The sequence below is a fragment of the Elgaria multicarinata genome, chromosome 10 (assembly GCF_023053635.1).
Source record: "Elgaria multicarinata webbii isolate HBS135686 ecotype San Diego chromosome 10, rElgMul1.1.pri, whole genome shotgun sequence".
Taxonomy (NCBI): domain Eukaryota; kingdom Metazoa; phylum Chordata; class Lepidosauria; order Squamata; family Anguidae; genus Elgaria; species Elgaria multicarinata.
The window spans coordinates 13,865,994-13,891,658 of NC_086180.1; the positions used below are offsets into that span (position 1 = coordinate 13,865,994).

Genomic DNA, 25,665 nt, shown 5'->3' on the forward strand with positions numbered 1-25,665 from the left:
GTAGCTTGTGCAAAATACTGTTATTTTGATTTTTCATTCTCTGGGGTGACATAAATTTGTATCTATTATTATTTCTTTCCAGTAATTCTGAAGAAGCAAACAGCGAAAACAGGATTAATTCACACCGGTAGCCTGTTAGTGTTTACCCCCTTTTTTAGTAATTAGTATATTGTATATTACTACAGTAGTTGTTTGCCTTTGGCACTCGTTGGTTGCTATCAGCGGCATATAAAAGGCAGGAGCCACACGCAGGATATTGCACTATGAAAGTGGTATATAAAAGGCAGGAGCCACACTACTGCTTTATAGCGGTATTGAAGTGCACTTACAACTGTTGGGGCCCATTGACACCTACCGTATACCACTTTCATACCGCTATATCCTGCTTGGTGTGGCTCCTGGCTTTTATATAGCGCTTTCATACCTCTTTCAAAGTGCAACATCTTGCTTGGTATAGATGAGGCCTTGTACCTTCAAAGCTAAGCTTTACTTGTGTGTGGCCTCTCACATGACTTTTTTCCAGTGGATCAATGGCCCCTAAAAGATAACCTTACAATCCAGATTTAAGGTGTAAAAATAAATAACACAGCACTAACAGAAGATTTTAATTCTCATGTCTCATGGATCTGTTGTCACAACTAAACTGAAGCACAGTCAAGTATTTTAGTAAGGCATAAAACTGCTTTGAACATAATGCTAAGCCATGGTGTGGTTTGTTGAAATCTGGCCTGTCGTTGTGTCTGAACTCATCCCTGCAAACAAACCGTGTTTTGTTAACCAGCCATAAACCACAGGTAGAACCGATGGTTTGCTGTTGGCTTATGAAGTTTGGCTTCTTTAAACCATGGTTTGATGTGATGTCTGAACTGAGAACCATGGCTTATCTCTGGCTTGTTTGTGCTGCACTGCATCCTGAAAGAGAGGCACCCAGCAAGAGCAGCCTGAAAGCAAAACCACTCTGAAGGTTGGCAAAATGGCAGGAGACAAACAAACCAAACCAGGAATAGGGGAAACAACCATGGTTTGTTTGCTTGCCTGCAAGACATTTGATGGCTTAAGCAACAAATTATGTCTAACATACAATATTGCTTAGCATTGTGTGTGAATGCAGCTATACTAACGTTAAGAGCAAAGTGTCAGATTTGATCATCGTTGCAACGATCTATCTTAAAACTTTCACATGTTAAAGTTATGCAGTAATATTCAAAATTAGCCACAAAAAATGTGTGTGTGTGTGTGTGTGTGTGTGTGTGTGTGTGTGTAGACCCTGTTTGGCATCAGCCATTTTTCAAGTCTTGTTAAAAAGCTTATGTTTGGCCTAATTGCCACAATTTAACAATTGACTCAAATTGCCTTTTACGGAGGAAATATAAATTTTGTGGCTAGAGTGCATTCTGCAAATTGAGCACACTTGCATAGGCTTGAATAGGCATAACTCATATTCTTTCCGTGATTCCTGGCGTCGTAGGAATTTCAAATGTGTTTTGGCAAGGATTGAGACATGAAGGAGAGGGATGGAGAAAGGAAATAATGGAAGCCCAGTTCTACTCTGGATTGGTTTCTTTCATTGTGTATCGAAGTCCTGTCTTTGCCTACTCAGGTGCAAGCCCCATTGGGTTAGATGGGACTTACTCCCAGGTAAGTGCAATTAGGATTGTGGCCTTCATTTTCCAGTTGATGTTGGCAATTACATTATGAAAACCATAGCTTAATCATTGTTAGATCACAAGTCCATTAAAATGATTGGTCACGCCCCAAAAGTGACAACCGCCTTATTGAAAGGAGAGCCAAGTCCTTTTCAATTAAGGGTCCCCAAACCTTTGGGCCCATGGGCACATTTGGGAATTTAAGAAACTGCTGTGCATACCACTGCAAGATGCCTAATCAGTGGTTCTTCAATTTGGCATCTACCTGTCATGTCTATGAATCTTAGGCTGCATCTTACTCAGCAAAAACATTTGTTTTGGGTCTGTTGGACACTGTAACGTCTCTTTAATAAGGGATTGTCAAATTTGGCGAATTGAGGGCAGTGCAATGCAGCTAATGCTTCCTTTAAACATGTGTTTTGGCAATGTCCAGCAGTTGCTTCTCTTGGGGAGGAGGCTGTTACATGGATAAATTTTGTACTGGAACAGTCTTTAATTTTCACCAATGTACACGCTCCTTTAAATTATTTAACTGCTTCATGGAAATTAACAAATGGTTGGTAACTGGGTTCTCTGCGTCCTTTTGAGACTGATATTACAACACTGGCAGGTTAAACACTCACCTCCTACAATACAATGGATTGAGGATTATATATAAATACAGACACCACCTTCAAATGAATACCTATTTGAATATTTGGCCTGCTTATGTTGAAGCCTAAATATAATTTTTTGAAAGTTGTATACATGTTTTAATATATTCATTGCTATGGATACATACAAATCCATGTACATATATTAAAAGGCACAGGAGAAAGGTTTTAAAAACGATTTGTGGGTGCCCACAGGCACCATGTTAGGGACCTCAGTCTTAAATTATCAATGATCTTAATGCTATTTACAATGTTCTGTAAAACACTTACAGTCCTCAAGGAACGCACTGATGCCTGCTGTCTCTGAACCATACATTGTCTTCAGTAAGACAGTGGAGTTCTGCTCTTGCTTCAGAGTGTTTCTTCAGGGTCAGGGCTGCTTCATGCAAGATGAAATTCCAGTAGGAATTAGCTGATAAACCGCATGTAGATATAACAACTACATCTGCCTGTGGTGGCTAGTCTTTTCCATGTTTTCCATTTCTTGTACATGCTGTACATGTGTGAGTTGACAATTTGCAGGTGTGTTTCCAAATATTGCCTATGGTAAGGGTCGGAAATGGATGGTCACCCCCCCCCCCAGCCAAATCAGTCCCCAGGTGCCAACTCAGCTGTAGGGGGAGTTAAGGGCGTTGATGTTTTGAAGGATGCTGAGTTCTCAACCCACTAGCTTTCAGCTCTGTTTTACAGTATCCTTCTGGCAAAACTAGTTGATGGCCTGGCTGCCATGGGAATTACCTTGCATGCTTGAAAAATTCACTGTCCCTGTTTTCCAAGGTTTCCTCTAGGACCATAAGGTCTAGAAACTTAGTGCATTTGAAAAATGGAAGCTGTGATTCTCTGCATGTGAAATTCTGTACAAAATACCTTATTTAAACTTGCCCAGTGAACTAATGGAAGTGTGGGAAATACCCAATTCTACATATAAAAAAGATGCCCTTTAGTAGGCTCTATTCCTGTCTGCATTTCTTGTGTTTTACATTTTTTCCCCAGCCCTCTTCGGTGTCTCTAATTGGTGAGTGCGTTCCCCAGTCAAAGACTGCTATTCGTTTCACCTTATTACTGGTTTTGCAGCTCACTCATTCTGCATTTCATCCATATTTGCACTCATGCATGTCGGCGGGAGAAAGTTGCTGGGAAATTTTCTTCCGTCTTTTCCCTAGGGAATTCAGGCAATTTGCTTTAGTTCTGCCTGGCTACACTTTTCTGCATAAAAACAAAAAAACCCACGGAGAAAGCGTTGGGTTTCAGAACGGGTCCGTAGCTCTATTGTTATCCACTTTCCTCACCGTGTGTGTCGTTTCGCTTAAGGCACGAACAGGAAGGAGACGGATCAAAAACTCGGCTCCGTGCCTTGATATTGTGTGAACACCAAAAACAATTTGCTAAGTGATAACGCCTTAAGATGCACACACTGTGACCATGCAAGACAACAGTCATCTGTATGGCCCTGTGAGGTGGCCAGGAGAATTTTACTACACATCAGTACAACAGTCAAAGATCTGAGAAGTATTGGAGTAGGGTGACCATATGAAAAGGAGGACAGGGCTCCTGTAACTTTAACAGTTGTATTGAAAAGGGAATTTCAGCAAGTGTCATTTGTATTTATGGAGAACCTGGTGAAATTCCCTCTTCATCGACACAGTTAAAGCTGCAGGTGCCCTGCCCTCTTTTAAATCTGGTCACTCTAGTATAGCTCCTGCACTTTAACTGTTGTGCTGAAGAGGAAATTTCACCAGGTTCTCCATAAATACAAATTACACCTGCTGAAATTCCCTTTTCTATGCAACTGTTAAAGATACAGGAGCCCTGTCCTCCTTTTCATACAGTCACCCTAATTGGAGTGATAACATCCTTCTCTCAACTTGTCAGGATGTTATAGTCCACCAGCTTCCTATAGGGTTACCTGCACACCTCAGTAATTTACCACTTTGCCATTGTATTTTATTTCTTTAAAATAACTGTACTGCACCTTTCTACCAGAAATTCCAAGGCAGCTCATAAAAAAATCACTTAAAATAATAAAAATGCGATGACCAAGCGGCTAAAATATCAACACTGCTGCAAAGCAACAAGCTAAAAGACTTCCTTTACCCTCCTTCCCTGCGCCCCTTGACCAGGTGTGTGCAGTGAGTCACCAGAGGTGCCGGTTAGGACAGAGATGGGCAGATTTCAGGCTTGTTAGGTCTGCTTTGTTCTTTACTTGACCCACCAACCACAGCCATGTGCAAAAGACACATGCTTAGAATTTCAAAACGGCATTTCTCTGAGCACGTTCTGAGCTGAGGAATTTGTGTTCTGCATCAAACTGAACTGAGCTCTCATCCCTGGGTTAGAACATTTCTCTAGGTTGTAATTCAGAAGTGGTGAAGGGAACCAGTTTTAGGCTGGGGGGACGGGACACACCCACTGATGTCATTGTCCCATGGCACCCATTTCTCCTTTCTCCTTTCCACCATGCCTCCCTCAGCACAAAGAAAGAGGCAGCGGAGGCCGGTGGCTCCAGTGTCAGCGGGGCAGTGAATCTGCTCCGGCTTTCAGTCAGAACTCTGAAGAAACTATCCAAGGTGTAAAGCTCCTTTAGCATTCTGACTGGTCCTTTAAAATCGGACTGAAACCTGGAGCAGATTCACTGTCCCTCTGGCATTGTTTTAAATGTTAGCTGTTTTTATGATTTTATGTTTTAAAAATTTGTATATTATTTTGTATAATATTGTATATTATTTTTAATGTTCAGTCTTTTAATCTTTGTAAACGGCTAGAGAGCTTCGGTTATGGGGCAGTATATAAATGTAAATAATAATAATAATAATAATAATAATAATAATAATAATAATAATAATAATAATAGGAGCCAGCAGACCCTACTGGAAAGAGTCCAGTGGGGGCTGTAGTGGTTAGAGTGTCGGACTGGGAGTCGGGAGATCCAGGCTCTAGTCCTCACTCGGCTATGGAAGCTCGCTGGGAGACTTTAGGCCAGTCACAGACTCTCAGCCCTACATTTTAGAATGTTTTTAGGATGTTTTAATCATGTATGTTATGTTTTAATCAGTTTTTAATGTGTTTTATATTCATTGTTGTTCCCCGCCTTGATCCAAGTGGAAAGGCGGGTAAGAAATATTATATCATCATTATTATTATTATTATTACCTCACAGGGTTGTTTTTGTGAGGAGAAAAATGGAGAGGAAGAGGATTATAAACACCGCCTTGGGTTCCTTTAGGAGGAAAAAAGGCAGGATATAAATGAAATAAATAAATAAATGAGAATGACTGCTCCTCTCAGTGCTGGCCAAGTCCACATCGCAATTATCTTCTTTCAGGGTTTCCTCTAAGAAACCCAAGGCATGGTGTACATAATCCCCCTCCTCTTCACTTTTATCCTCACAACAACAAATAGGTGTCATTTGTATACATGCAGCACCTGGTGACATTCCCTCTTCATCACAACAGTTAAAGCTGCAGGAGCCCTGCCCTATTTTGTATCTGATCAAGAGGGCAGGGCTCCTGCAGCTTTAACTATTGTGATGAAGAGGGAATTTCACCAGTTGCTGCATACATACAAATGACACCTGCTGAAATTCCCTTTTCTCTGCAACTGTTAGAGATACAGGAGTCCTGTCTTCCTTTCCATACCGTCACCCTAATTGGGAGGGAACTTTTGGGGGAGGTCACTGTGCCACTCCCCGACCAAAAACAGAAGGCCATTAATAAAATGGTTTGAACTACAAAGCCACAGCCCAAGCGCTAAGTAAAGGGATTAGAGGTCAGCGGTTCTGTAATGGCAATTCTAGCTTGGAGAAGCAGGTTTGAATGTATATAGGCATGTTCAGAGCTGAGTGGGGGAGAGTTGTGAGTTATGATCCATTTTCATCTTCTTACTGAGATTCTTTTTCCCCAGATGATCAAGATGCCTCCACTTGACTTTCTTTTCATCATTCCTTCCCACCCTCCACCTCACAAAAGCTTTCTTGCGAAATGAAGATCACTACTCAAACTAATTTGCTATGGATTTCTTTCTTTCTTTCTTTTTTTCTTGACAGACGTTTCTTTTAAAGAACGATAAATTCATTTAAAAGGGGAAATTGGAAATCTGTAAGGAACATTAACTGCATGATTAATATTCATGGAATCCGTGAATGACAGAGGGAGTGGGGGACCCAGGGAAGCAGTGGTGTGTCTCAGAAAAGGGCTCCTCTTCGCCCAATACATTTATTTATTTATTTATTTTATGTATTACACTTATATACCACCCCCATAGCCAATACATTTGAGGAACCACAGTGTTGGTAACAAAAAATAGGTTGATCAACAAGATTATAAACCTCTTCCTGATAGGACTCATAGCTGCCGGAAAGTTTCTCTTATTTATTTATTTATTTATTTATTTATACATGCATACATACATACATACCCTATCCTGTATCACTGGGAACTCAGGGTGGCTTACAGATAAAATGAGAACAATGTAACCTCCCAGAGAGCTTCGGCTATGGGGCGGTATATAAATTTAATAAATAAATAAATAAACAAACAAACAAACAAACATAAATAATATACACAGTTAAAAACATATTAAATCATTAACAAATTAAAACCAATAGTTTTTTTTTTAAAAGCAATAAAAACTTTGTTTAACTATTCAGAATTTAGCCCTCAAAGTCTTTGATAAAGAGCCATGTTGGCGCCAGTCAGGCCTCCAAGAGGCGGGTATTCCACAAGTTAGGGTGCCACAACCGAGAAAGCTGTCTCCCACGTCCCACCATAATGTATGTCTCACGTTGGTGGGATGCAGAGGAGGGCTCCTCCAACAGATCTCAGATCTTGGGCAGGCCTAGATAGGGAGAGGTGTGCTCTTTCAAGTACCGAGGTCCCAAGTTGTTTAGGCCTTTAAATGTCATTGCCAACACCTTGAATTCCAACCGGAAGTGTACAGGCAGTCAGTACAATTCTTTTAAGACTGGTGTTATATGTCCTTTATAGGATGTTCCAGTAAGCGGTCTAGCTGCTGCATTTTCCTAGACCAGCCTTTCCCAACCTGGTGTCCTTCAAATGTGTTGGACTACAGAATTCCCATCAAGTCCAGCCTGCATGACCATTGTGACCCAATTTATCTGGAGAGCTACAGCTTGGGGAAGGCTGTCCTAGACTAAAGGAAGAGAGGGAGGATGCAGCCTGGAGGCTAGGTTGTCCTTAATTCACTGTGTCTGATTTGAGCATCATAACTGATTCCTCCCCGCCCCCTCAATTCTGAAGATCCTTATGAGAGGCCTTCTCGATATTACCATCAGTAAGGCAGAGCAGGGGGAATGATAGAGCAGGGCCTTTTTTGCAGTGGCCCCAAGACTCTGGAGCAAAGTTTTTGACAAGATACACCAATGTAATTATCTGTTCAGGGAAAGTTTGTGGTGTTAAATTTTTCGAAAGGAGGAGTAACATTAAAAACAACATTTCTTACCAAACATAAGGGGACAAGGGAGTACAATAGAAGAAAGAGTGGGCGAGGAACGTCTGCTTGTCACTGACTCGTGTTTAAAATAGAGATGGTTGAGAGGTTTTGGCTGTGGAAGTATCTTTATGCTCTACAGTTGCATTTGATGACAACTCCTGTTATCCCCAGTCAGCACGAGTAACATATCTGGAGGGAACCAGGTCTGCGTTCCTTGTCCTCCTGCAAGACGTCTTCCTCCTCTTTTACTGTAAGAAAACAACAGCAAAAAACATTGCCATCGTCTCTCAAAGCAGATCTGAGGCAAATGCAGCCCACATGTCGGAGACGGCGTCTGCCCAGCAGCGTCGTTTCTATAGACCTACTTCCCTTTAGATCTTCAGTTACTCTACAGAACTGCGCTGGCAAATGGAAGAGAGACATTGCAGGGGGTTAGAAATCAATAGTTGCTAAGATTTCCTTTTCCTTTTTTAAAATTTAAAAGTAGGCTAAGATAAATCGTCTCACGGTTTTTGTTGTAGGACACACGCCTGAAAAGCAGTTGAAAGTGGGCAGCTGCTGACACTGTATCTCAGGGTATGCCTGGAAGAGGGGGGATTTGCACCTGATCAGTGTTTCTTGGGGCTTTCTCTGCAGAAGAAGCTGCGATTGGCTTTGGGGCAGACTAATGATTCCTATTCCCCCATGCCTCTTCCACCCCTCGAATTGTGGAGATTAGAATCACAGAATCATAGAATAGCAGAGTTGGAAGGTGCCTATAAGGCCATTGAGTCCAACCCCCTGCTCAATGCAGGAATCCACTCTAAAGCATCCCTGACAGATGGTTGTCCAGCTGCATCTTGAAGGACTCTAGTGTGGGAGAGACCACGACCTCCCTAGGTAACTGATTCCATTGTCATACTGCTCTAACAGTCAGGAAGTTTTCCTGATGTCCAGCTGGAATCTGGCTTCCTGTAACTTGAGCCCATTATTCCGTGTCCTGCACTCTGGGAGGATCAAGAAGAGATCCTGGCCCTCCTCTGAGTGACAACCTTTTAAGTATTTGAAGAGTGCTATCATATCTCCCCTCAATCTTCTCTTCTCCAGGCTAAACATGCCCAGTTCTTTCAGTCTCTCTTCATAGGGCTTTGTTTCCAGACCCCTGATCATCCTGGTTGCCCACCTGACACTTCCAATGGTGACTCCCAAATGGACTTGCAAACAGAATATGAAAAGTCTGCAGTTGGAGGTAGTAGAGCTCCATCAGACAAGTGTTTTATTTTACACTCGTTACTGGGCACTCACAGATTTTCGCGGGTCCCTCTCACAATGATGTCTGCCTCCTGCGTGCCTCCTGCCCCTTCTGGCCTTCTTCGCGCTACAAAAAACCACTCCAGTAAGTCCGACTTATTTCTAAAGATGGAAGTGGCCGCTATCTCCTGCTGTGTGCTGGAGAAGCAGCGGGATCAAAACAGGCCACTGAACGGGCCACGAGCGTGTTGTTTACTTCCTCTTTCAAAAGAGGAAGTAATGAGGGACAAATGCGATTTTCTTCAGTGTGATGATGCTCTTAGTAGCGGGGAAGCCGCAATATCTGTTCCCACCAGAACTGTTCCTGTTGGTGAAAAGCAGATGGTACACTCCAGGGCTCCATAGGCTGAGGGTTGAAACCTATTATAATAAAAGCAGATATCTGTCTGTCTGTACCTCTGTGCCATAATGGCAAAACCATGAAACCTAGACACCTGAAACCCAGCATGCATTCTAAGGGCACCCTAGGGTTGTGCACCTAGGGATTATTTTGATTTTTAACATGCATTCATTAATTTTAATTCATTTAAATGTATAAATGTAGTTGAAGCCTGTAGTAACTTCTTCAGCCACGAGAGGCACCTAGCTTTGCAGTCCATACATTTTGAAACTAGGGGAGATTAGTAGGCACAGGATTTAATCAGACATGAGTTTGAACTTGGCCTGATTTGGGGTGGGCAGCATATTTTATTTAATTGTGTTTTTATACTGAAGAATATAAACCGTAGTGATGGTTTGCTACCAGTACAAACAAGCATCCTTATCTGGAATGTGAAGTCAGGAAAGTTTCAGTTGAAAATGAGATGTAGGATTTGGTTGACTTTTCCAGGAAAGGGTGCAATTAACCATTTCAAGAATGTAAGCCATGAGTGAATAAACTGTGACCCTTGGCTTAACATGGAAAGACCTCTGCAAGTGATCAGTTCAGGGCTATGGCAAGAGTGATCTGCCTTTCCTCCCAGCAGCCAGCAAGACAGAGGAGGAGGAGGAGGAGGAGGAGGAGGAGGAGGAGGAGGGAGGGCAGAAAAAGAGAAGGGTAGCAGAGAGAGAAAGAGAGAGAGAGAAGGGTTATCAGAGAGAGAGAAGGGCTGCAGAGAGAAGGAGTTATCAAAGAGAGAGAAGGGGTGTCAGAGAGAGAGAGAGAGAGAGAGAGAGAGAGAGAGAGAGAGAGAGAGAGAGGAGTACCTCTGCCTCCTTTTTGCTCCATCCCTGCCCACCACTAGCTTAAGTCCCACCTGCCACTGGTATGCAGCCCCAGAGAAAATTCAGCCCTTGACAGAAAAAATGGTTTTGCACCCTGAATTAAGCAAAGGAAGGAAGGAATTCTCTCATGCCTTTGGTAAAGTGACCATATGGAAAGGAGGACAGGACTCCTGTATCTTTAACAGTTGTCTAAAAAAGGGAATTTCAGCAGGTGTCATTTGTATGCATGCAGCACCTGGTGAAATTCCCTCTTCAACAACAGTTAAAGCTGCAGGAGCTATGCTAGAGTGACCAGATACAAAAGAGGGCAGGGCTCCTGCAGCTTTATCTGTTGTGATGAAGAGGGAATTTCACCAGGTGCTGAATGCATGCAAATGACACCTGCAGAAATTCCCTTTTTTTATATACAACTGTTAAAGACACAGGAGCTCTTTCCTCCGTTTCATGTGGTCACCCTATCCTTGGGACCTTCTAAGCCAGTGAACGGGTGTCTTCGAACAAGACGGTCTCGAGTTGAGCAACACTTGAGTGGTCTTGATGGCATTTCACTCATGTCAGTCGAATCGGAACAGGATTCCATTTAGCTGCACCAAATTTGTGATCCAGGCCAGACAAAACCATTCCAACGGTTCATCTTTTTTGCTGTTAAAATCCCTCAATCAGAAAGAGGTTAAAAGGGATGTGAGGGAATGGATTTGACAAACAAGGCAATTTGGCTTGTTTTCTAATTGCAGCTTCCACACCTCACTGTCCTTATTTGCCCTGCAAATTGAGATACACCCCCACCCCCGTCTCTCTGCAGAAAGAAGCCAGCTTTCCAGTTTGATGCGTTAGCTCACCAATGTGACTACTAATGTGTGTTAAACTCCCCGTCCCCTTTTGTCTTTAAAATCTACTGATTATTTACATACATTGGCATATCTACAGTGGAAACCAAACACTCCTTATATGTTTCTTGAATCGGAGTGGAGAGAGAGAGAGAGAGAGAGTGGGAATAGAGATAGAAATCCTCTCCTATTAGCAGAAAGAACATAACAACGCAATTGCAAGTTGCAACCCCACAAAGGGTGACAATGCAGTGTGGGCCGTTATGATGCTATGCAGATTGGATAGTGTACCCCCAGCACCCCTAATCCCCTTTAAAGCCATTCAGATTGAAGGCACTACATTTTATGGTAGCAAATTCCATAGTTTAATCGTGCGCTGTGTGAAGAAGTCCTTTCTTTGGTCTGTCCTGAATCTCTTACTGATCAGCTTCATGGGATGCCCCCGCTGGGTTCTATTACAATGAGAGGGGGAGAAATATGTACATCAGCATATATACTTTTTATGCAATTCTGTGTCTCCTTCTCTCTTTTTTAATGATACATTTCCTCTTTTTGGGTAATGTTAGGGTGGTCGGGTGCCTTGCTTTAAAGAAGACAGTCCTCTGTTTGAAGACGTCCTCTATTTAAGGGACTGTCCAGGCCAAGGCCTGTTTAAAGTTAAAAAAATCTTAAGAAGAGAAATTATTATTATTGTTATTGTTATTATTATCATTATTAGATTATTGTATTAAGTAGGTTTTTTTCTTTGTTCTTTATCATTATTATTGTAGTATTAAAAAAAGTTAAAAAAAAAAAAGAAATCAGGATGAACTAGCTATCTACTGTAGATTACAGAAACTAGATGCTTATCGAGACACAAGGCAAGCTTATACCAAACTCTGTGTTTAGCAGACCATAAAGGTTTATTTATTTATTATTGCATTCATATCCCACATTTTTCCTCCAAGGAACCCAAGGTGGCATACATAATCCTCTCCATTTTTATCCTCACAACAACAACCCTGTGAGGTAGGTTGGGTTGAGAGGCTGTGACTGGCCCAAAGTCACCCAGTGGGTTTCCAAGGCCGAGTGGGGACTGGAACCCAGATCTCCCGGCTCCCAGTCCAACACTTTAGCCACTGCACCACACTGGCTCACACCACACTTTCGTTGATGAGGCCTCTGTAAATTGAAAAGTAACAAAAACTATAAAGCTAAAGCTCTCTCCTCCTATCAGCCTTATTTTAGTTTGTCCTTCTGTTGATCTGGCAGTATTTGTTCTTTTGTTATAAAAGAAAAACAAACCCCAATAAAATTGCTAATAACATTAAGGAGATGAAAGTCGAGCAGGAGCCTTAAAGTTCGTAATCAGCCATGAACATCCGGGCAGCAGGTTGGCAGGCACACGAGTAAACTGGTGGCAATCATCTCCTCTATGGTGAGATGGAGTGTATTCCCATTTAATTACAGTATTGGAAGCTACTGGCTCTGATTTCAGTGGAGTGGTGAATCCACTCTGAGTTTCAGGCAGAACTCTAAAGGAGCGATCCACAGTGCAAAAGCACCCTAGATAACTCCTTAAGAGTTCTGACTGAAACCTGGAGCGGATTCACTGCCCCACTGATGTCGGAGCCACCATTGAGCCATAGTAAAGATTTCTAAATTTGCACCTCTCCATATAAATTTCTGGGCGCAAAGATTACTGCAGACGCTGACTGCAGCCAGGAAATCAGAAGACGTTTACTTCTTGGGAGGAGAGCAATGACAAATCTTGATAAAATAGTTAAGAGCAGAGACACCACACTGACAACAAAGGTCCGCATAGTTAAAGCAATGGTATTCCCCGTAGTACTCTATGGCTGCGAGAGCTGGACCATAAGGAAAGCTGAGCGAAGGAAGATAGATGCTTTTGAACTGTGGTGTTGGAGGAAAATTCTGAGAGTGCCTTGGACTGCAAGAAGATCAAACCAGTCCATACTCCAGGAAATAAAGCCAGACTGCTCACTTGAGGGAATGGTATTAAAGGCAAAACTGAAGTACTTTGGCCACATAACGAGAAGACAGGATACCCTGGAGAAGAGGCTGATGCTAGGGAAAGTGGAAGGCAAAAGGAAGAGGGGCCGACCAAGGGCAAGATGGATGGATGGTATTCTGGAGGTGACAGACTTGACCTTGGGGAAGCTGGGGGTGGCGACAGCCGACAGAAAGCTCTGGCGTGGGCTGGTCCATGAAGTCACGAAGAGTCGGAAACGACTGAAAGAATAAACAACAAATATAAATTAACATATGCAAATTTGGCACATATTTGTGTCCTTTCTCTGCCTGGCTGCTAGTTAGAAGTCACCATTCTGTTTATTTATTTCATGAAATTTATATCCTGCTTTTCCCTTCCAAAGTGGCTTCCAAAATATACAAAGTATAAAAAAAACAATCATTAATTAGATAGTTATGATAAGCTGAAGGCAGCAGCGAAGACAAAAAAACACACAACCAAAACTAGCAAGCAGTAAATAAAATTAAGGAGAACCTTAACAATACTGGGCTAGAAAGACAGATATCCTGACAGCTTCCTGTATTGGACAGGCAGAATGATTGATAACCATCTGTGCTAATAATTCTGTTTTTGCCAGTTTTATCAGAGCCGTTGGGTATTCCTGCTTGTAGCTAGGCTCAGTCCCAAGGGCTCAGATTTGAACTGCCGAACATAAGAGCAGCTGCTAATCTTATTTCTTTTTTTACGCTTTTCATCCCTCTTCTCTCTTCCTTTGGGAAGCTCAAAGAGTCTTCCATGAATCTCCCAGTAGGTCTCCCATCCAGGCACTGACTGGATTGAGATCAGCTTAGCTTTAATAGCGCATCAGCAATCTATGCCCTCAGACCATAAAATGATAAGGAACCCTGTCAAAGTACAATGGAAGCTGTGCTCCAATCTGGCCCTGTTTTTGTAATTTATTTATTTGGAAAATGCCTAAAGGCAGACTAATAAATTACCAGTCCTGGAAATTATAAATTTAGGATTCCCTTGCCCCTCCAGATGACTTTGTATTTGTGTGTGCGTTTCCTCCGTAACAAGTCAGGAGAGAATGCCATTGGGGTTCCACTGTTCAGCAAGCATATACGTGCCTTTTTGAGGAATAATAAAAGTTCAGAACATCATTAGCACAAAACCTGGGCGTGATCATAAAACAACGAAGAAGCAATCATACCTAGAAATGATGTAACTTTAGATTGTTTGTATAAGTGCTGGTTGCACATGACTTAACATGCCACTACAATTCTGAATGCCATAAATAAAACTCTCTTGTTCTGCACATGCTGATTTTTTTCCTAGACTTGGCTTGCAGTACAACTGATGTCCGTAACATCTCTTTCATGCTACGAAATTCAGCACAAACTAGTCTCTCTCTCAGAAAATAGGAAAAATACCCGTTGACCCTTTGCCTGTGCAAAGTTGCTTTTAAGCCCTTATGGGACCAAGTGCTGAGTGGCTGATTATAACCAATTGACATTTTTGTAGATATTACACCCATTTAAAAAGAGAAGGGGAAAAGGCAATGGCCCATAGCGCCTTAGAAGATATGTCTCAATAAAGAACTCATCCTATAAACAGGCCGCGTGCCGTCATTATACAAGGGAGCAAAATGTCAATAGGATTTTGATCATGCCATTGTCACGCATGACTTCTTCCCAACCCAGTGGCCCTGAATATCAACTAACCTGCATGAGACAGTCGGGAGAAAGGAGGAGAGAGCTTTCTTTCTTTCTTTCTTTCTTTCTTTCTTTCATTCATTCATTCATTCATTCATTCTTTCTTAAAACATTTGTATCCTGCCTTATTATCACTAGGAAAACAGGGTGGCGTATAGATAAAATCAGAACAATATAAATAATTTACACAGCTAAAAATGTATTAAATTGTTAACAAATTAAACCAGTAGAATCTTTTTTAAAAAGCAATAAAACAATTACAACTATGTGCAACCATGGAGAATTTAGTAGGGATGTGCTCCGCTTCTAATCGGACCGGAGAAGCAGTAGCGGAGCGGGAGGCTTCGCCTGCCCTTAAGGCGGAGGCGAAGAGGATTGGGGGGCCGGCGGAGCGTGGCGAAGAGGATCGAGGTGAAGGCGGATCCTTCGCCTCGATCCGGAGCTCCGCCGGAAAGGTAAGTGGGGTTTACCGGGCCCTGCCGCTGTCGCTGTCGCCCATGCAGTGACAGCAGCAGGGCCCGGTAACGCCCCCCGCCCTCCTCTCCCTTACCTGTCTCCGTCCGCGGTCCGTCAGCGTCTCCAATTGAGCCCGTGGTTCCAGCAGGAAGTCTGGGCCGCACTTGCGGCCCAGACTTCCTGGTGGAACCACGGGCTCAATTGAAGACGGCGACGGACCACGGACGGAGGCAGGTAAGGCCCCCCCTCCTCCTTACCGGGCTCTGCCGCTGTCGCCGCATGGGCGGCGATGGCGGCAGGGCCCGGTAACCCCCCCTATGGGGGGGGACCGGAGCTCCGATCCGGATCCGGAGCTCCGAGTGGAGCGGAGTGGGCACAGGCGGAGTGGGGGCGGGGCGGAGCGGGCCGATCCGAAAATGGCGGATCTTAAAGTGAATCGGAGTGGGGGGTCCGTGCACACCCCTAGAATTTAGCCCTCGAAGGCTTTGATAAAAAGCCATGTTTTAACTTGGCGCTGAAATGAAGACCTTCGTATGGCAGTTGTTGTTGATCAAGCCCCTGGTCGGTTGAAAAGTTGGCAACCTGATCAGCGGGGATGGATGCCCAATGACTAGATCAGATAGGTCAGCTCTTGGTTGACTCGCCCACTTTCTTTCTTGACTTCAGCTTGCCATGAGTCCTGTGCTACTTGCTGGGGCCCAGCTGCAAACAACTGCTCCGCCTGCAAAGACCCGTCTCGTGTGTTGCTGGGAAGTCTCTGTGTGGCTAGCTGTGGCCAGGGCTTCTACATCAAGGATGGTGTTTGCAAAGGTAAATGCTTCCGGCCTTCAAAAGGAATTCCTTGTTTCTTCTGTGCAGAAGTTTGCAACTGAGATACGCTTTTATTTCACTTTTTAGCTGGAGCCCCCCCCCCCCACAAATTATTTTATTGAAAGCCTTTCTCGCTTCTTTTAGAGTCCTTGTATGAGCCACCTCCCTCTCACTTTATTGGAGGACAGAAACTCCTGGTGTTGTTAGGGAAAAACACACACCTTTTGCAGGTACAGTTAGCCTTGTTGCTCCCATTTCACACCACTCCTTCCTATCTCTGGCCATGACACCATTTGTAAAGAAAGTTATGAAGTAATATAGCAAACGTACCTCTGGGCATATGCAGAGAGTTTCCCCTCTCTCCACTGAGTAACTGACTGATCCCCACATGCTTAGAATAAAAGAGAAGGATTACGTTGGCACCTCTATTTACAATTTCAGCGCTGTCTCCATTTTTTTGAAGATATTCTGTCAGGAATACAATCCAATTTAAATATTAGTTGTAACTGGGGATGGGTGGGAAATGGACCACCATCCATAATAAACTGGTTCTAAAGTGATTGGGACGTGGTTTACATCCGGCACGAGGAAACTTTTTCCTGATCGAAACTTCTCAGGGTCCACATTCCAGCAAAGAGTGTGGCCTCAGGCAAAAGTGGGCAGAGTTATGGATGTGACTCTTATCTTTGTGCCGTATGCAACAGCAACAAAAATGGGCATTTGCATCCAGGCTTTCTCCTTCCCTATCTTGTGCAAGGTGCCTCCATCAACTTTGTTGCTGGGAAACAGAGCAGGAATGAGAAAATAATATCAATAACCTAGAGGACACAATATCAATAATCTACAGGTGATAGTAGAGAAAATAATATCAATAACCTAGAGGCCAGGTGGGGTGGCCTGGAGACAGGCTAGAAACCTGGATTGAAAGGCCTCGAAGTCTGCATTTGGCCCATGGGCTGTAGGTTGACAGAACATTTCTATACATCGTAGAGTCATAGATTAGTAGAGTTAGAAGGGGCCTATAAGGCCGTCGAGTCCAACTCCTCGCTCAATGCAGGAATCCACCCTAAAGCATACCTGACAGATGGCTGTCCAGCTCCATCTTGAAGGCCTCTAGTGTGGGGTAACCCACAACCTCCCTAGGTCATTGGTTCCATTGTTGTACTGCTCTAACAGGATGTTTTTCCTGATGTCCAGCCGGAATCTGGCTTCTGGTAACTAGAGCCCATTATTCCGTGTCCTGCACTCTGGGATGATGGAGAAGAGATCTTGGCAACCTTTCAAGTCCTTGAAGACTATCATGTCTCCCCTCAATCTTCTCTTCTCCAGGCTAAACATGCCCAGTTCTTTCAGTCTCTCCTCATAGGGCTTTGTTTCCAGACCCCTGAAGACACCAGCCTTCCCCAACCTTCCACCATCCAAAGGTGTTGGACTTCAACTCTCGTGCTGGCTGAGGGATGCTGGGAGTTGTAGTCCAACACATCTGGAGGGCGTCAGGTTAGGGAAATCTGCTATACACCAGTTACATCAGGTGGATTAGCTACTGGTTTCTGAGAATAACAGTTGCCGTATCCTGTATGTACTCAATCTGAAGCACAGACATCTGTAAAAATGGTAGACGTTCCCCTAGCAGACCTGCTCCCTGTAACCCTGGAAACAGGTTACTGTCTGCCACTCTCTAGCAACTAAGAAACAACGCATGTGGCAAAGTCACCGCCTGTCATGTCTAGCCCTGCTCCCCCTGGGTTGGAAGAAGGTGTTTCAGGTGATCAATCAGAATCAGACTCTGAAGTAGAGGAGTCGGCGCCAGAAACAGGCCAGCTTGTAGCAGTGGGGGAGAAAGCTCTCACGGGCTCTTCACCAGCTGGGAGTGAACCCTCTCCAGAGCTTTTCTCCTCAAGGGCAAACAATACATAGCCATTGGGAAGCCAATATTCTTCTGAGGGGGAGAGCACAGAGAGGTTAGCCGATCTTAGAGCATGCCACAGACTAAAACGAGTGGAGCTAAAGGAACGCGAGAGAAAGTCAGCCCGGCTGGTGTCCCATCAGAAGCTGCCTCAGAATAGTCTCTCTGAACTTAATGTGTCTTGGGAAAGAGCTTTCCATTCTTCTTGAAAGGACAATTGTCTCGCTTAGTTTGCATAGTTTTTGCTTAGGGGAAATTTCCTAGAGATTAGACTCTCTTCAAGTGGGAAGAGATGTTTATTGCTTAAATAAAGCTTTGTGGATTACTTAGCTGGCCTCTTACTGTCTCCCAAGAAGGTGGGAGGTTTTGAGAAACATGACACTGCCTTTGCTGAACAGTTTTTCCCCAGCATTCCCGTATCCTTTGCAACAATCCTTCAGTTCCTGCCCCCTCCTCTGCCCCACAGCTTAGGGGCAGATTTAATAGACACCCCTCATTGGGAAATCCTCGTATAGACAGAACGTAAACACAATGCTATTAGATTGTTTTATTAGCTGAGGAGAGACACACCCGCTAGCATAAATATTTGCTACGAAACGCAGCTCTTTTTTTAAAAGCCGACCTTATTTAGAACAGCCATCAAATGCTGAAAGATTGGAGGTTCTCCCACTTGGAGAGCGGCAATAAAAGTATAAATGAAATTATTGTCTGGCTTCACAAATCCGGTTATTTGTGGAAAACACGGAACATTGTCAGTAGACAATTTACAGATATAGGAATGCTTTAGTGGCATGGGGACTAAACCCCCTTCCCCAAAATAATGGAAGGGAAATTTGGAAGGAGAGCAAAGAATAGAGAGAGTGGGGTGGGTGGGAAATGAGGCACTTAGAGAACCTCTCACAGTGCGTGTGGACACTGCTGGTCAATCGATCAATCAAAAGTTTATTGAATAAGTCTTCAGACCATTTCACGCACAATAAACGTGTGTTAAAAACAAACAATAAATAAGTGACTCTTCAAACATTACTTTTGAAACGTCTAAAATTCAGGTCATACAATATTTAAAAAGATAAAAAGTACATGCTTCTATTGAGGCCCCACAAGATTTAAAAGCGGTTACATGGCTCATTTAAAACACGTTTTTTCCTTTTCCATTTTCTTTAAACTGGCCACCTTAACCGCAAAAAGGGCAACCCTTTGAGTCACGATCTGGTTAGATCCTTGTAAGAGGAAATTCAGCTTGTCCTCAACCACCCAGTTTTTCATACGCCCAAGAAAAGGAGACAAATAATGTTCCCTACAACTGGAATATAACCGGCATTCCAGTGAATAATGGGCCAGATCTCCCACCTCAGATACACCATATATACAAAGTCTGTCTTCTACAGGAATGCCCCAGAATCCTCCTTGTTGCATCATTGTGTCCATTTGCTTGAATCGAAGGTGGGATGGTCAGATTTTGGCACCGTCGCTCTTTTTCAGGTGTTCGATGGGCTACAAAGAACATCCATTTTGGGGAGGGGAGGGGTTATAGTCCCCTTCTAACACACATTTCTTAAAACGGGGGTATTAAAACTCAGGCCTGTGGCCCAAATCCAACCCTCTGGGGTTCCCCGGAGACCACGCTCCGTTTCCCTGACCGCCAGTCATTTGAGGGTTCCCCTGCTTTTGCGCGTTTTCACCCTGTTCTATGGCTTAGTTAAAGGCAGGAAGAGCTAAAAGCTGAAATGTGCAGCTATTTTGGGTATTTTTGACCAATTCCTTTTGGCCTTGGCCTTGCGCACCTTCTGAGTGCTTTTGTGAATTCGAATTTGGCCCATTGGCCGAAAGACAGTGGAGGCCGGTGGCTCCGATGCCAGCGGGGTGGGGAATCTGTTCCGGGGTTTAGTCAGAACCAGTCAGAATTCATCGCACTTTGGAGAGCTCCTTTAGAGTTCTGACTGAAACCCGGAGCGGATTCACCACTGCACTGACATCGGAGCCACCAGCGTCCACGGCTGAAAGAGATTCGACGCCGCGGACTTAGAAAATCTGTAGGGAGCCCCCAGGCAGGCTCAGCTCCAGTTCTGAGACGGCCCTCGGCAAAGGGGACGTCACCTACATTGGTGGCCCATTCCAGTGGCTGAAGACTTCTCTGGCAGGAGTGAAAATGTCCTACAACATCCCAGAGTGCTTAACATACCGTTGCTGTATGGCATTGTGGGAAATGTAAAATGGCAGCTCATGGCAACCTGGTGCATTGAGTCTAGGACAGGCAGCAGTGCCAATGGGCTTCTGCTGGCTCCAGATTTTGAGCACCCTTAGGCATAGGGGTGAGCGAACTCTCCCTCGCCCACCTCGGCAGACGTTCTCCCCGTAGCTGCCGCCTCCCGCCCCCCCCCCCCCCCTTGCTGGGCCATGCGAGCCTCTTATGTGGCTTGAATTGGCCCAGTGAGTGCTCAGCAGCCGCCCACCCTGGCTGCTGAAATCATTTCCCCCTGGCGTTGATGGCAGCCGCTTTGCCCTTGCGTTAATGGGCCCTTGATGGCCACTGTTGACGCAGCGAGGGGGGAATGCGTGATTTCCGGAGCCTCCAGAAATTGCGCAGCTGCCATTAATGTAGGAGGTAAGTGCGTGATTTTGGTAGCCGGGACGGGTGGCTGCTAACGCCCACGGGGGCCTCGTGAGTGCCCGAGCGCACGTCTGCACTTGTGCCGAATGCACCCAACTGGATCCGTGGGACTCCCAGATCCATTTGCTTGGGACATCCCTACATGGGCAAGTCGCCTTCAATGGACCCAGTGAATCTACCTTCTCACTATCCTTGTCACCAGCTGCTCTTGCTCCCACTTGCTTGCTTGACAGGCGGAGAGCCAGTGAGCAAGTAGGCCGTGGTATCTTCTGTTCCTCCTCCTCCTCATGGCATGAGCCTGAGTGAGAGGCAGGTGAACAAGCAGGTCTCAATTGTGAAGCGGAGGGGCAATTCCAGGGGGCTCATGTCAGTGGGGGCCTTGCTGGAGTACGGGCCCTTAGCAATTTATTTATTTATTACACTTATATACCGCTCCCATAGCCAGGGCTCTCTGGGCGGTTCACAGAAATTCTAAAATTGAGGTAAAAACAAGTATACAAAATTTAAAACTCTAAAACACAGAACATACACACATAAAGCATTAAGAACCGATTAAAAACTAAACATGTGGGTAATTAGGATGTGCCGCCATATGCCTGGGCAAAGAGGAAAGTCTTAACCTGGCGCCGGAAAGATAGCAGCGTTGGTTGCCAGGCGAGCCTCATCAGGGAGATCATTCCACAGTCTGGGGGCCACCACTGAAAAGGCCCTATCCCTCGTTGCCACACTCCAAGCCTCTCTCGGAGTAGGCACCCAGAGGAGGACCTTAGATGTTGAACGTAGTGACCTGGTATATTAACGTCGGGAGAGGCGTTCCATCAGGTATTGTGGAATTGCCAAATGGTGCTTACTGCCCAGGACCCACAGCCCTGCAGTGGGTCCTGCTCAAAAGTGCTGGGTGCTGACGGTGGGCCTCTCCCATCTGTAAATGAGCGGGGTTTCCCTGCAAATATTCTTATGATTGTACGTAGTTTGTGGGTGGAGCCCCACCCCACCCCCAGGCACATATGTGTGTTCATTGTACCCTAAACAACACCTAAAAAAGCAGCTCATCTGTTTACTTAACTACAGGTAAATAGACTTTGCCTTGTCTAATAATACAAGGGGCAAACCAGACGTTACGTGCTGATGCATGTAACGTCCCTGTCTCCTTTTATAATTGTAATAATTACAATTACATATACAAATAAAACCTATTAAATACCATCTAACCCATTAAACGTTTTAAGAACAGTGTTTCATGGCAACAATCCAAAGTCTGAATTCACTGTAGCGGCAGAACAAAAATCTCATGTTGTAAGCTGCCCTGTGTACTACGATTGTAGTAGAACAGCCTTCCCCCTCACCCCATATTTGTTGGACTACAACTCCCAGCATCCCCAAACCAGCAGATTTCTTCAGGGAGATCAGCTTGGTGAGTCCCCAGCTTGGTGGATCACCCTTTTGAAAACACCTCCAAATTTAAGTTTATCCCGTGCCCCTTATACTTCAGTAAATTCATTGCTTCTGCCTCCTTCCCTTTTGCCAATTGCAATTCCTTACTAATGGGATTCTCTTTTCTGTTAGCATGCTATGATACCTGCAAAACATGCTACCCAGACCGGCCCAGTTGTTTAACCTGCGCTTCAGACAGAGTTTTGCACGGTGGGAACTGCATGGCAGAATGTCCCGAAGGCTACTATACCGATAGTTCTCAGCGATGCAGAGGTGAGACCGATTTTTGTATATCACTCTCTACAGTAACCTTTCCAGTGACAGATCAGAGATGTTAAAGTGAGCCTTCGTTTTTAAAAAAAGAAGTTCGTTTATAAATTGCAGGAAGATTTTAGGGCCATCTTTGCCTTTATAGCTACACAGAATAAATAGCTGTTGAATACAAGCTCAATTGTCTTTGGGGGTGGGGTGGGGGGTGAGAGCAGTAATTGAATCATGCACATTTAGGTCAGAGATGAAGAACCTCCCTGACTGCTCCTCAAATGTCTTTTTGTCTTACCTCTGTTCAGAGATGAGACGGTACGTAAAGGCAATTGACCTGTTGCAAAGATTTTGAACTGTGCATTTTGCAGGCTGGAGACCTGCTTACCAGGGCCGGCACTGCCATAGAGGCCAGTTAGGCAGCCGCCTAGAGCGCCAAGGTAAGGGGGTGCCGAATGGCGCGCCCGGAAGTCGCCCTTCCACTCCCAGAGCCGCTCTGGCCGAGTGAGGGCAGCTTCCGGGTGCACCGTTCTGAAGTCTTCTGTCCCTTCCCCCCAGCGTCCCTGGCTTGGCTTCAGCTGGGCACCCACCCAGCAGCCGAAGCCAACCTGGGACACTGGGGGGCGGGGGCGGGTGGGCGGCTCCACGTTCTGACTTCCGGCGCGCGCCGGACGTCAGAACGTGGAGTCGTCTGCCCTCCCCCAGCTTCCCGGCTCGGCTTCAGCTGGGCGCTCCCAGCCAAAGCCAAGCCAGGACGCTGGGGGAGGGGGGCAAACGGACGGCTCCACGTTCTGATTTCTGGCGCGCGCCGGATGTCAGAACATGGAGCCGTCTGACTGCCCTCCCCCAACTTCCCGGCTTGGCGCTCCCAGCCAAAGCCAAGCCGGGACCCGGGGGGTGGGGGTGGCAAACAGACGGCTCCACGTTCTGACTTCCGGCACGCGCCGGAAGTCAGAACGTGGAGCCACTTGCCTGCCCACCCCACCGCAGCATCCCACCGTGCCAGGAGGACTTCGGGTGAGGGATAGGTAACATGGCCTCATCCCCACCTGTCTCCGCCTACCTGGGGTGGTGGGGGGTACGGTGGGGTGGGGGGGTGAAAGCAGCTCACCTTGCCTAGGGTGCAAAAAAGCCTGGCACCGGCCCTGCTGCTTACTTGTGAGTAGACATGCAGAGGCTTAGCATTTGTGAGGCTATTTCAAAGTGTTGCTAATGGCGCAACCCTATGGCTATTTAGCCAGTGTGGTGTAGCGGCTAAAGTGTTTTACTGGGAGTCGGGAGATCTGGGATCTAGTCTTCACCAGCCATGGAAACCCACTGGGTGACTTTGGGTCAGTCACAGACTCTTAGCCCAGCCTACCTCACGGGGTTGTTGTTGTGAGGATAAAATGGAGAGGAGGAGGATTATGTATGCCGCCTTGGGTTCCTTAGAGGAAAAAAGGCGGGATATAAATGCAATAATAAAAATAAATTTTAAAAAGTCCTACAACTCCCAGCATGCTGGGAGTTGTAGGACTTTTTTCCTGTCTAAACAGGCTTAGGATCACAGCCTAAGAGATTCATTTCTGCTTCATTAATTCCAAGTAAGTAGGAAAAAGGGGAGTTATTCTCGGCTGAACGTGCATTTAGAGTTGCCTTAAGGAGCTGTGTGTCTGGGAGGACTGTGAATCCTGAACTTACCCCCCTAATAAACTCTTTCTGCTTTTCTGCCAGCTTGCCACGATTCCTGCAGCAGCTGCATTGGGCCGTTGTCTACTCAGTGTACCTCTTGTTCTTTTCCTCTGGCCTTGCGGCAGGGTCAGTGTCTCTTTGCCTGTGGAGAGGGCTTTTACCGGGATCGTGCCGCCTGCAAAGGTAACCCAAACATTGCCTCCTGTTGCAGACCATGAAATACATGCCTGCAGTTCTCATCCCTTCCTTTTCCTCTTCTCAGTGTTTTGACACGTTTCCTGGGTGTCCCTCAAATATTTTAGAGATGTTTTCAGGACTCCGCTTTGTAAGAAATAAAATTGTGGCGGTGTTGAATTCTCATTGACTTATTTGGAAGAGTTTTGTTGAACCTAATTGACTGAATTTCTTGTAGGGTGGCCACTGAGGCCCTGCCAAAAAAGAGGAATGGGTGTGGTGTAGTGGCTAAGGTGTTGGACTGGGAGTCGGGAGTTCTGAGTTCTAGTCCTAATTGTTGTAAAATGCCCTGAGATCTTCTGCTGTTGGACAGTATAGAAATGAAATTATTATTCATAGTAATAATTGTGTAGGAAGGAACCTTCCCCAGCCTGGTACCCTCCAGATGCTGTAGCATCACAACTCCCATCAGCCCCAGCCAGCATGGCCACTGCTCAAGCATGATGGGGGTTGTAGTTCAAAACCCTAGGTTGGCAAAGGCTGTGTAACGGATGAGTAACAACGGTAGGAAATAGGATTGGGATATTAGGGGAATGGAAAGGAAGCAACTGTGGAAAGAGTTTTTTATGCTCTTCATGGTTTTAATTTTTGTGAACCGCCCAGAGAGCTTCGGCTATTGGGCGGTATAAAAATGTAATAAATAAATAAATAAGGAGCCAGTGTGGTGTAGTGGCTAGAGTGTCGGACTGGGAGTCAGAAGATCCGGGTTCTAGTCCCCACTCAGCCATGGAAACCCACTGGGTGACTTTGGGCCAGTCCCAGACTCTCAGCCCAACCTACCTCACGGGGTTGTTGTGGTGAGGATAACATGGAGAGGAGGAGGAGGATTATGTACGCTGCCTTGGGTTCCTTGGAGGAAAAAAGGCGGGATAAAAATGTAATAAATAAATAAATAAATAGAGTGTGAAGGGGCCTATGATGTGGATTCCTCAATGCAGGAATCCACATCATTAAAGCATCTCTGACAGATGGTTGTCCAGCTGCCTCTTGAAGGCCTCTAGTGTGGGAGAGCCCACCACCTCCTTGGGTCATTGGTTCCATTGTCATACTGCTCTATGGAACTCTACACATTTATATGTATAGGTACAAATTCAGACATAATAACTACAATTTAAATAGACATAGAGTACCATATCAGAGAAGTCTGTGACCAGGTGACTTGAGTGCCTGCTTGGTTTGCTGTCCAGGTGCTACCTATTCATGACCAGTTTCAAGGCCCTGCTGCTCTCTCCTTCTTTACGGTTCTTTGACTTCAGACTAGACCACGACTGGAGATCTCTTCAAACAGAGGACACCTCCAAATAGAGGACAGTCCTCTGCCAGCTCTCCAAAACAGAGGACTGCACCCTATAAAATAGGACATCTGGCCTCGTGGGCATGTGATGTGGTGCATTTTTGGAAAGAGATGCTGGAAGAAAGGCTTGGGGGATGAAAATGGAAAAGCAGGCATGGCAATAATTTTTGTGAACCGCCCAGAAAGCTCCGGCTATTGGGCGGTATAGAAATGCAATAAATAAATAAATTAAAT

General features: G+C 45.2%; 1 protein-coding gene across 1 annotated transcript in view; it reads left to right on the forward strand.

The window, feature by feature from the left end:
* The window catches only part of FRAS1 (Fraser extracellular matrix complex subunit 1), a 355,924-nt gene that overhangs the window by 161,582 nt on the left and 168,677 nt on the right, over nucleotides 1-25,665 (forward strand). Inside the window, exons 14-16 of the mRNA XM_063136077.1 lie at nucleotides 15,877-16,020; nucleotides 22,104-22,244; nucleotides 23,946-24,086. Coding sequence (XP_062992147.1) covers nucleotides 15,877-16,020; nucleotides 22,104-22,244; nucleotides 23,946-24,086 — 426 coding nt within the window. The remainder of the gene's footprint in view (nucleotides 1-15,876; nucleotides 16,021-22,103; nucleotides 22,245-23,945; nucleotides 24,087-25,665) is intronic.